Source organism: Pseudopipra pipra, chromosome 1 (genome assembly GCF_036250125.1).
Source record: "Pseudopipra pipra isolate bDixPip1 chromosome 1, bDixPip1.hap1, whole genome shotgun sequence".
In the NCBI taxonomy this organism is placed as follows: domain Eukaryota; kingdom Metazoa; phylum Chordata; class Aves; order Passeriformes; family Pipridae; genus Pseudopipra; species Pseudopipra pipra.
The window spans coordinates 131,193,095-131,205,740 of record NC_087549.1 but is presented as its reverse complement, the minus strand read 5'-3'; the positions used below and the strand labels follow the sequence as shown (position 1 = coordinate 131,205,740).

General features: G+C 38.2%; 1 protein-coding gene across 4 annotated transcripts in view; it reads left to right on the top strand.

Moving 5' to 3' along the window:
• LOC135425283 (probable acyl-CoA dehydrogenase 6) overlaps positions 1–12,646 on the top strand; it is a 76,499-nt gene that overhangs the window by 5,622 nt on the left and 58,231 nt on the right. For all 4 annotated transcript variants that reach the window (XR_010435543.1, XM_064677432.1, XM_064677437.1 and 1 more), the window contains exon 2: positions 6,095–6,215. Coding sequence is in view for 3 of the 4 variants with exons in the window: in XM_064677432.1 (XP_064533502.1) it covers positions 6,095–6,215 (121 nt within the window). In the remaining variant the exon portion in view is untranslated. The remainder of the gene's footprint in view (positions 1–6,094; positions 6,216–12,646) is intronic.

The following is a 12,646-nucleotide window of genomic DNA, read 5'->3' as shown; positions in this document are numbered from 1 at the left end:
CACTAGATGATGTGTTATCTGCCCCTTTGAACTGGCTTTATAGTGCTAAGCTGGAATTACTTTTTTCCTGAATGTCTCAAGCTTATGTAACACCCATAGTGAAAGGGAAAAGGGGAAACGATCAGTAATATCTGTGTATTTACAAGTAAATGTGCACACATGCACAGAGTAGATTGAGGAGGGGTTATTTGTAACCTGACATAGTTGATATGTCTTTTTGTTTATTCTGTCAAGTGCTTAGTACATTTACAAACAAAATAAAAGATCAGCAATGCAGTCCATGGAAAAGGAGCATGGTGAGACTAAGTGTCTGCCATGGAGACCATGCTCAGCCAGGTACTTCAGTGTGGTCCTAACTTTATCTTTCTGTAATCCCACCAAAGCAAGGGGACTGACAATGTTTTCAAATGGGGTAGGTGGAACCATTATTTTGTTTTCTGTTTAAGGTTTTTTAGGTATGGAATTAAAAAAAAAAATTCTTAAAAAGCTCAAGTCAAAATTACTTCATTTTTGTTCTTTATTTTAATTGTCTGCATATTCTGCTTTTAGGACTTTTTTTTCCTGCCACATGTTTTTCACAGGGTCATGAAACAGATGTCTGCTGTTAAACTGAACTTTTTCAGTTCAACCCCATATCATTGTGGAAAACACTTTCTTGGCTTGTTTTGTAGCAACAGTCCAATGATAGCTCAGAGTACAGAAGTTTCTGTATCATCACTGAGGCCTAGTCCCAAATCCCATACTGCAGTAGGACAAATTCTTCATTGACAACTCTTGTAGACAGTCGTTTGCCCAGGTGGTCACATCATATGTTTGGCTGGGTAGTCAACTATGAATATAGAATGAGGTGCAGAGTGTATCCAAATGCCAAATCTTTTCCATTGTGGGCAAGAGGGAGACCTGCCTTCCTTCTGTAAAGGGGAGAAGTGTTTTGGCAGCATCTAGGACATTTGCTACCTTGGCAGGACCCCTTGCATAGCACTGAGTCATATTTTACATAGATCTCCTAGGTAAGTCATAACTAATAATAATGTATGTTTTATAAGAGAAGAATTGAGGGCTATCCCCCTTTCTTCAGTTAGTATTAAAAAAAGCCCAACTCAACACAACAGCAACAAAAAACCCCAAAAAACCAAAACCAACCAAAAAAACCAACCAAACAAACTAAACAAAAAAACAAACAAAAAACTCCAAAGAAAACAATCACCAGAAAACGGTCCTGCAAAACTTCCTGGAGACCTTTGCCCAGTGGTGGTGATACATCCTGAAAGAGGAAGCAGTAGGCTGCAACTTTGCTCTCTAGGTCATGGCAGAATTCAGACAAGCTCATAATACTGGATTTTGGTTGCCAGAAGAAAGTGCACTAAATAACTTCATATGAGCAGACAGGGTTAGTGCTGCAGGGAGCATTTTCTGGCTGCTGTGTGGTTAAATCGTTTTTGTTTAATGTGTTTTTTTTTTAACTTGTGGTTTTTTAAGTCACATACTGCCTCTGTTTCTGCACCCTATGTCATCAGAGACTGAACGATTGACTCTCCTGCTGGGGCACTGCCCATGTCAGGTCCGGGCTTGCTGCTACCATGTGGGGTGACTTAGGCACTCAGGCAGCTCCTGACTTCTGCTAGGGTCTCCTAGCATGTGTCATGGGGACTGGAAGCACAGAAGTTTGTTGCTTATTTATTTGCTTTTTACATTAAAGATCCTATTAATTGCATCATCTTTGGTTATTATATTAATAGAGCTAAGTTTGATTACTGTAACTTGATTTAAAGGGAAAAAAATGCTGCTCCTAACATAATATTGTACAGTTATGTCATGGAATCATAGAATGGTTTGGGTTGGAAGGGACCTTAAAGATCATCTATTTCCAACCTCCTGCCATGGGCAGTGATGCCAGCCACTAGATTATGTTGCTCAGGCCCCCATCCAACCTGGCCTTGAACATTTCCAGGGATGGAGCATCCACAACCTTTCTAGGCAGCCTGCTACAGTGCTTCATCATCCTCTGAGTAAAGAATTTCTTCCTAACATCTAATCTAATTCTGTCCCCTCAGAATCCATTTAATCTTAATATGAAATAGCTTTTGCTTGGACATTTTCTCTTGCTTTTCTAGTAAGGTAGTCTAATCTCAACTGAGATATAACTCAGCTTTAGTAAAAGTTTCTGTAATTTTTTTAAGAATTCAGTGTATTATTTTCAAGATTCATCATTTTGCTAATAGTGTGCTGAAATGTACTACCACTGTACAGTATTATGAGCTGTGGATATAAGAGGTATTGTGTGTAGAAGTGGTATGGCCTTTAATTTCTGGTTTGAATTGCATGATGGAAGGTAAACTTGCTGGTGAATAATGAAAAGAAATTTAATTGATGTAAAGAACATCTGTACATGCTCTCAGTACCCAAATTAATTCAATTACAGTTTCTACTGTTGTAGAATGCATTTATTTTAGAATGCAGAGAGAATTAAATGGCAATTGCTAATGTTTCTCAGTACCTGTAGGTACAATATCAGCACAGAATATTGAGCATTATGTGAAGGAAAACCCCCAACTGTAAATTTTTGTTACTTTTCTCATTTAAATAATACAATAAATTCCAATAGAATATAGTCAAAACATGCAACTCTTGCAATCATTTGGAGGGATATTTTAATTGCTTTGTTTTAAAGAGAAATTAGAATAATCTACTTTTTAAAAATTTGAATTTCCGTGTCTGTCCTCTCTATAACCCTGCCATTGCATTTCCCCATTCCTGGGCAGGAAGCTGCAGGTGCTGTTTTCACGAAATTTTGTCAAAACTATTTTTAATGAAAACACTTTTATTTTTCTTACCATCATTCAACAAAAAACGAGTTTGTTGGCTCTATCAGTTTCCGACTGGGCAAATATCCACCGGTGTTTTTCAAGATAATTCACAGCTGATACCAGCCCTGAGGCCATTCTCTGGGAGGCTCCCCAGAGAGTAGCATGAATTCTCGTGGGGGTGCAGGCTAAACCAAGGCTGCCTCCAGAACCTAGTCCTTTAGGTTTGCATCGTCACTGTTCAGATGAAGCAACCTGAGAAAAACACCAGTCCCATACATGAGACTTACTGTACCCTCGCTGTCAGGAAAATAACAGAGTTTCTGTTGTGATTTACTGGAAATTTATCAGCAGGTGGGAAAGTTATATGGCTCCTAAATCAACTTTACATCCCAAATGCCATTGAGATTTGACTAGCTAGACCAGGTGGAAGGATTTCCTTTGTGGCTTGGAATATCTGTCAGATAGCATCAGTAGTATGCAGTGCTAAATATTTCTACTGATAGAAGTTTGACATATTGTTATAGTTGGTATCCTAGTGATGCAAGTTTAGATGCTGACACCCATGATTTCCATGGGATGATAAAGCATATATAAATCAGCAGAACAGTTGCTGCATGCTGCCTAAAGCTCACTTCTCTATATTCTCCAAACACTGCATGTATACATTATGGTTTAAGTTAAGGTGCCTACATGATACTTGTCTTCAGTTCAAGTGCGAAATATTTCTCTGAGGGTACAAATGTGAGGAAGTTGTTAAAGCCAAGGAAAGGGACAAATCTAGTGGTTAGGAGTACAGCACTGTTTGACCCATCTTCAGCAATGTTTTAAGCACATGTTTAGTAATTACTTGTGTTCCTTCACTCATTGCTGACTTGACCTTTTGAAAATACCTCTCCCTGTTTCCGTTTGTCTTTTCTAGGAAGGGATGATAATATCCAATAATGAGTGCTGAAGAATCAGCCAGCTGAGCAGTACTGCAATTCTCCAGCAATATGGCTTGTGTTTGTATGTGTTAGTACAAGGCACACCTTATAATTATAAGGGTGCCCCCGAACCCCTTATGATTATAAAATAACGTGTGACTTTTTGAAGAAGTTTGTGACTGAAGTGCAAAAGCTTCTGACAGGACCTATTTAATTCTTTGTAAAAATACAGTCCAATAGCGTTCAGCAGCTAAGAAAAAACTGTGGCTATCAGCATCTGGACAGTGCTATTAACCTTTTTTTGAGTTTAGGGGCATAAACCATTTGTGGTTTGTGCAGTGAGGTTATCTCTGGGTTTTTTTGTTGTGTCATGCAAAACAGATCTTCTTTTCCTCAGCATGGCAAACTTTACCTGGTAATAATTCAGCTTTGTTAAATGATTTGAGTTTTCCTCAAAGGCACAGGAGCAAGCAGAAGAAATCATGCCTCAGTCATTTTTCTGACTTTGTTTAACTTCAAAGGTAGCTTTGTATGAAGGCTGTGAAACGCTTGGCCCTGCACCAGCCATAACAAACATAAAATTCTGTTAGTACATTTACTTCATATTTTTGCCAAGATCCATCAAAACACTGGGAAAACTTTATGTATTTCATAACCTCTTTCAGGCATTTCCCTGGACATTACCTGATGAGTATTGTCAGATGTTACTACAGTCAAAAAGGTATTTCACCACCTGCAACTCAACATTGAGGGTCAGCATCTTAGGATCTGAGCATCTAGGATATTGCAATATAGAAATGAAAGGTGAGCTCTCCTAGATAGGGTTCTGGTATTTTGTTACTATTGATCATGAGGCCTATGTTAATCAATATAAGAGAGGAAGAGAGATGATAATTACTGAATGACTTGAACATCTAGTATATTCATTTTTCAGAATTTGGTGAGAGAACTGAAGAAGTGATTTTCCTGTTATGAGCAATGAAGTATGCTTACTTCTGTGGCCAACTGGAAGGCAGAAACCAGCCATATATGGGCTGGAGTTCTCCAAAGAATGTTCAATAAATAGATAGTTTGGAAGAAAGTTCCTCAGGGTCTCAAGAACACAGCAGTTCGGGAGGGAGAGGATTCTATTTCCAGCTCAAGAAATAGTTAGCACCACAGGGCTTGTTTATTTAGTGTGGAGAGAAGACTAAGATGAGTAAGTTCTTGAAAAAGTAAATTCTCTCTTCATGAAACAGTGTAGCAGTAAAATCATGGTCACAGGTTAAAAACATTAGCTTTTTATTGGCAACTGGTGTTTGTTTTGGTAGGGTTTGTTTCCATTTGGACCCCCTTGTGCTGGCTGACACAGGTGCATGGTAGACTTGGCCACATGGTAGAAGCAGCCTGTGCCAACTCCTGGTTTGGCTGGTGGATGTAGGAGAGGTGGTCAGGATACATCTGACTCCTTTTGAGAGCTGTTGAAACTGCATCTGCCTCACACTGGGCTGGTAGGCAGCAAAAATGCACCTGCCCATTTTGCTTCCTGCCCATAGCCAAGGAAATGTGGAATTTTGTGGAGTGAAACATCTGGCCCCTCTGCTCTTAAACCTGAAAGTGTTACTGAATGTAGGGGCTGTATCCCAGATGTGTTTTGCTCGCAACAGCTGGGTGGGAAGACAACAGCCTGAATAGAGCAAGAACAATAGCCAGGCAGCATGGGACATTGACTTTTAGTAAGTGTGCAGCAGTAGAATAGTCAAGAGTTGCCCAGGGACTAGACTTGGGAATATTACAAATTCTGGAAGGAGACTATATTTTTCCAGTATATGTTCTGTCAGACTGTAGGAAAGTCTAAACACAGACTGAACATAACTGCCCTGAACAGCATTGACTTCCTTGGGAGCGTTTCAGGTAAAGGGAGAGGAAATGAAGTCTCTCCCACTTGCCTGTCTTGGTGCTGTGTGTGGTCATTGTGAACAACTCATCAACCTTTTTTGGCAACATTCCTTTGAGGATAATCCAGATTTCCCTTCCTGTCACTTTCTAGGATCTTTACCCGAAAAGGTAACAAATGGTGAGGGGAAACTACCATTTTCATAGGACTTGGACAGGTTTAAACCATCCCTGGTGGCTTACTGTTTTAGTAGTTGTAATTGCTAAAAGAATTATTAATATATGCTTCATTAAGACTTTTGTAATAATTGTGGATGGGTGGAGAATAAGGATATCCAACAGGAAATAAGAAAATTATTGGGCTTTCAAATTTTTTCCTGTACCTTTCTCTTTTCTTCCTAGATTACAATTTTTAGGAAAAATTAATCAAAGTTGTTTGTGTAGAAATGTCTGTGTTATTAACATCTAAAATTTATTTTTCAAATCTAGATTATCGATAAGGAGATTAATCCCTTTGTGGACAAGTGGGAAGAAGAAGGACAGTTCCCAGCACATAAAGTGTTTAAAACCCTGGGACAGGCTGGATTCCTTGGTGTGGATAAGCCAACAGGTAAGAGAGTGTATAACTGATGCTGATGGTGATAGACTAAATACGTTATCTGAATTTCCTCTTGACCCAGATCAAAACATGGGTTGGAATTTATGCAAAGTTTACTTTTATTCCTCAGCCACATATGTGCTGGTTGCCAGCTCTGCAAATACAGAAAATAACATTGCTGAATGCTCAAGTTGTTGTTCTCAAAACGTAAAAATGTTAAAACTTGCACAACTGTTATTTTAAAGTCAGTGAAATGGACATCATTTCAATTTTCAACATAAAATCTGTATAATAACTTTTCTTCTGGATCTGGACACATATGGAATAATCTAAATCTTCATTAATGAAACCACAGTTTGAAGACATTGAAAGTGTTTTAAGATTTGGCCTATACACTTCCTGAACTTGCAACCTGTACATCACTGTAATGTATTCTGTTCAAAGAATGAGGTTAGTGTGGGGTTTAGGCCATTATGCCCTAGACTGTCTTTAAAATGCACTATTCCAGCCCACAATAGCCTGAACAGAACAGCCTAACATACAATAATGACAGAGCAAGTTTCATGTGTACGTATATCTATATATATAGATGTATGTAGATATATATAGGTGATGCAAAAAGTCAGGAAGTCCAGAGGAATAAGAAATATTTCTGCTCTTCAGATACAATACATATTCCACTAGTTTTTTTGTTTACATGCAATATATATATATATATATACTTGTTTTCTTCTTGAATGCTACTGTTACATGTTCATGTCAAAATTCCCTGTTCTTTTCCCCTCGTTTTCTTATTCATGGTCAAAAAGTCTAAAACAAAGGCAGGTTTACACAAGCAAACTTTTAGCAACTGGGGTGAATTCAGAGCAGCCCGAAGGGACAATGTATGAACAGGTAACTCTAGATAGTTGCCTATATGGAGCAAGTCACACAACCTTAGGTATGCCACACCACATCATTATGTTGCTAAGGGATAGGGTTCTGTGGAACAAATTATACCTTTCTACCACCTACTTTCAGAGGAAATTTTTCCTCTTGAAATAAACTTTCATATTCTTACACATTACAATGTGGAAGGTTTTTCCGTAGTTGTTCAGCTGTTGGAGCTCAGAGAACTGTTTAGCTATGATTGTCTGACAAATCCAATTAGGTCTGAGCTGGTATTTCTTTACAGAAATGCTGACAGTTTGAGATTATACTTCAGATCTATTTAAAGGACAAATAGGATTATTGGGGGAGGGAGAAAACCATCTCTGCCTTCTGCTATAATTGTTTCATAGGCAGATTTGAATTGCATCTCAGTGGGTCTCCTTCACACTGCTAATATTCATGTTGGTTGTAATAGTGATGCATTATATTGCTGGCAGATTGCAGTCCTGTCTTGTTATATTCATCTTGGAACATGCAGGGACTTCAGCTGGGGTAAGGAACCTCATTGCTGAGCGTGCTGCACATAAAACATTGTAGAGATGGGAACTTTGTATAATGCTCACAAAATAGATAGGACAAGAAATAACTGGAGTTACATCTGGTGAAGAAGGGACTTGTGGAGGTAAAGTTAGGCACAGAAGGTTGCATGTACTGACTATACTTGTCATACCCATGTTTAAGACTGTTTTAACTTTGGCCTTGATGTTTGTTTCTAGCTGTTAATGTAATTTATTTGGCCTCTGCAGCTGCATTTTATAAAAGATATAAAAAATGGATAAAATTCTCAGAAACCTGTGGTCCATCTCAATTCATCTTCTGGAGCAAGGTATTGGTGGGTACAGAAAATGCACCAACCCCTTGAAAGATGCTGTCTTTGCAGCATTCAGTTGTGCAACAGAATGTCACCAGATCCAGCTTTGCTGTGTATTGGTGTAATGACATCAGGTAGAACCTGAAAGTCCTGAAACTTTCTCATGATGGTAAGTGAAACAGTCAGGTGTGGGACTGTTTCAGGTGTGGCGCAATCTCAACAGCATGACTTAGGCAAAGCCTGAAATTCTTTCTCTTTTACACTTCTACAAAGTACTTACACTTGATGTGTGATTAGCAGGTACTGGTAGTAGTATTAAAATAAAATTAAGAGATATGCCTTTTATGCTCTGCTCAGATGCTTCTGTTATTTAAGTGTTGTGTGCAGAGGAAGAGAGGTCTTAAGAGATTTGTGGAAGCCAAGAGCAGCTGGGAGTTTTGGAGGGATGTTGTGGGAGGTCTAGAGAAGAGAGCTTAAATTGATTTGAGGAGAACAATTGCAATATAGAGCAGCGTGAGTAACAGCCTGCCCTACTTTCTCTTTTCAGCACAAACCAAATTATAATTATCATATTGCATCTCTTCAAATCCAGATCATAAAATATTCTCTTTAAAGAACACTTTTTTTTTTTAGTTAACTCACTTCAGTAGCAGCTGCAATTATGAAATACAAATTTTTCTGAATTCATTTTTCAAGATCCTTCTCTCAAGTATGGAAGTTTTTTTTTCCTGCAGAATTAATTTTGAAGATTTTTGGTTGGGCAGAAAAGGGTCACAAACTTGTTTTGCTTAGATAGAAGGAAACATCTGTTGGATTTCAGATTTGTTGAAAGTGGACTTTTTCCTGTGTAAACACCATTCCCTTTATGAACAATGAGCTGCTTTTGAGCAGGTTTTTAAAAGAATGTGCCTTACATGTGTCCCTTATCATTGGAAACTTTCTCCATGTGGAGAACTGATTTGGGGCACTATTTTTATTGCAAAGGTTCCATCGACTCCCACTGTAGTCAGTTGTGGACTACAAACTTAACAGAGTTTTCCTATATATTTTTCACAGTTGTTTATGCTTCTAGTGAATATTGGCTGTGGTTCAGGATGTTAGTTGGAGGGGTTGTGTAAACACTGTGGGCAAGGCCCAAACATGCACCCATAATTGGAGAATTCTTAAGATGGTAAGCAGATTTAACTTATTACACTGTCTGGTCCATTCTCTACCAGAGAAAGTGTCTTCTTGTTGAACCATTTGTCTGCTCTGTTATTTTTTACATGACTCAAAAATAGTGCATATGCTGGTTTTCCTTAGGAAAAAGTCTGTGTTCTGTTATATAGGGAGATTCTTCCTGTTAGTAAAATACATGCAGAAAAGTGAAATTTATGCATAGAAAGTGTCTTTTTGCTCTATTACAGAATCACTCAGTCCAGCCTGAAGTATTTCATTTGAGGGGAAAAAACCAGCATCTCTATATACTTACTGTTCTTCATTTATATTTACTGAGTACTTATCCATAAATTATAAAATTCTGGATTATGGAGGTACTGACAATCCCAAAAGTAAGGGCTGAAAATACTAGCGTATGCAGCAACAATATTTTAAGTTGTCTTGGTTGTTGGCCATTGTCTGCTTTTCTAAAGGAAGTGGGCAAGACATATTCTTTCAGTTATTTAATGTGCACATTAAACATGAGATGAGATATTGGAGTAAAAGCTGAAAAGATCTATGTGGTCATTTGTGATCTTACGGTTTATGAATCAAAGCCTTGGCTGTTGCTAAATTTTAGGATGTGTTGCCAAATACACAGGCTCAAAATGTACTGTTCTGTGCCTGTGTAGGCCAATGCAGATGATTAAAAGTTGATTTTATCAGCTGATGCGTAAGTACAGGAATCCCATAAAGGATGGGAGAGGGAGATTTGTAAGAGGGCAGTGTCTGCTCTCCTGCATACTCACATAGCATCACTGTGAAACATGAGTGAAAATGAAATGCCCACTCTGGGTATTTCATTAGTGTTTTCACTGGCAGTACTATAGGAATATTTAGAAGAATGCATTAGCAGCTAGAAATAATTATGACAGATTTGTCCAAATAATAACCTTCATTCATTCCTGTCAAATACTTAGCAGTGAACTTAGAAAATAGGTTCTTAAATATATCAGGAAAGTCAGGAAACTGTGGTAAGACTTGTACATGAATGGGAAAGTATAATTCTGCACTACATATCTCATTCCCCTACTGCTGGGATATATTACTTGGAGAAAGTAATAAGCAGCATGTTCTTGTCATTTGAGACAGATAAGCATCTGATGAAACAAATGTTTCAAATGACTGATTGCACTGCAATTGGAAAATGATGCAGTATCTTTCCTTAAGAAAGCCTGTCTAAGTGTCTGTGTGTGAATGTGGGAATATAGATCTAGACTACCCTCTAAGGTTAATTTTGTTTTCTTCACATGTGTACATTTCTCTGGTATAGTGGGACCTTATGAGAATCACTTGGAAAGAATATGTGAGGTTACTTTTTTCCCCTTTCCATAATACTAAGCCTTTTTATTATATGGAATGAGCAAAGGAAGGACCTGGGAGGAGCAGTAAATTCTGTCACTAGAAAGGGATTTAGTAGTTCAGGTGAAACAGTGTTTGATTGTATTTAATAGAGTAACTGAAAGTTTTTCTGGTACATCTGTGGATAAAAGCGAAAAGGGATATATTTGTCAGAAGTGAATTCATTTGCCCCAAACCATTTCTGTATGGCTACAATGGACTGGCTCCAATGCTTGTGCTTGATTTAGATTTAAGCATAGTCAGCTGAACTAATTGCTTATCTCTTTTTCACTTACAAAGGAGTGCAATAGTAGTTCATAAATAATAGTTGCTTTCCAAAAGTTTGTGAGAGAAGCCATGTTTTCAGACAGCAATGAACCAGTAAATCAGCACTCTGAAATGTTTATCAGCTATCATGTATACCTGTTTTGCAATCAATTTTTCAGGCCTCTGAAAAACCAATAGATCAAATAAGTCACTGCTTTATTTGAATCAATTTGATGACAAAATTAGTGATGGGTGGCAGGAGTTTGGAGACCTTGATCAGATAAGTATAAGAAGTTTCAAGTGCTTATCTGACCTTGTTAATTTGGTGGATTGCATTGAAATCTCAGGAAAACAGGTTTTTGTAAGTGCACATATAAGTTCACGTGTGGTTAAGACTTTTTTTCCCCTCCTCTGCTGTTGTGAAATGCTGACAATTCAAGTCCCACCTAGCATCTTGCAAGTGCAAGATTGAATTCAATTGAATTCAATTGAAAATAGTTGGGAGGGGACAGTTTGCTACATTTCACAGATCATCAGATATTTCTGATCAGACAAGGAAATGAGAACTTGAATTCATCTTTGTTTTTTTTTCTCAGCTGCGCACATGACTTGGAAATGGGAGTGCTTCATTCTTCATGACTGGTTGGGAAGTGCAGCAGTACCTCTGGGAATAGCTTGTTAGCTACCAACAGCAGTTTTGTAGAAACACTCAGCAGAGAACAGACTTACTGAAGGACAGCCAGTCTCTAAGGAAGAGATAATCTTCCTTTAAAGGTTTTGTTGATAGAGGGATCAGATTAGTTCCTGGGATTCTGTTTTTGTACTTGAGATAAGGCAAATCCTCACACTTCTGACTTGTAATGCACAGCACAGCAGTACCTCATGGTTCAGGTGTGCTTATACCAGTACCTCAGGGGCAGACTTAGGAGTTTCTGAAATCTGGTACTTGTACCACTGGCAGTTACAGATTACATCAAAATGATATTGAGAAAGAAATTTAAAATGCCTCTTTCTTGGAGGAAGTGAGAAGTATTTAACTGGAAGCAAATGCTCCCCTATGTGTGTGCAATGAAATCCTTGAGCTGTTGACGCACGATTCTCTCACGTCATACCTGCCGTGCCAAATTCCCTTCTGTGTATCACAGGCTTTGCACAAACTGTCAGACCTCTATAGTGTCTTGAAGCTGACTGGGAGCACTTAGACTACATTTGTAGAGAAGAGGTAGTTACAAGCAGCTGTTGCTGTTCTGTTCCCGTTCTGTACCTGTTCTGCTCTGGGTTGTGCAGGAGAGTCTGTCCTCTCTTGTACTTGACGTTCCCTCAGTTTTGTAGGAAATCGTTTGGTTTGGGGATTTTTCACAGAGGTAAATCTGCTAAAAATCTGATGGTCTTGATTTTATAATTGTGAATAAGAGAGGAATGCACATTAAAGAGAGCAGGTGAATATATTAAAGAAATATGAAATCATATAACACCTGAAAAGAATATGGGAATTGAGACCTTATTTGATAAGGCATACTGTCTGGGAAATTTGCACTAGAAGAATAATGTTTATTCTTTACTTTTGTGGATCGAATGGCAAGACTGCCTCTTGATAAAGCCTGGCCAATGAATTAGCTTATACTAAAATAAAATTGATATTACAAGTCTCTCTAATTTACACATAGCTGTCTTTTCCCATCAAGATTCTTGACATCCTGTCATATGCCTGGATGGCATAATCAAAAATCTTTCTGAAAGGTATGAGTGCACCTACTACTCTTTGAGACATGTCAATACACTGAGTGTTGTGAGCATGGGAAGATTATCTTTGTGAAGTGTAGGCCTAATTCAGTTTTACCCACTCATTTTTGCATTATGAACTGCTGGAAGTGAAGGTTGATTTCTGTCATGGGGC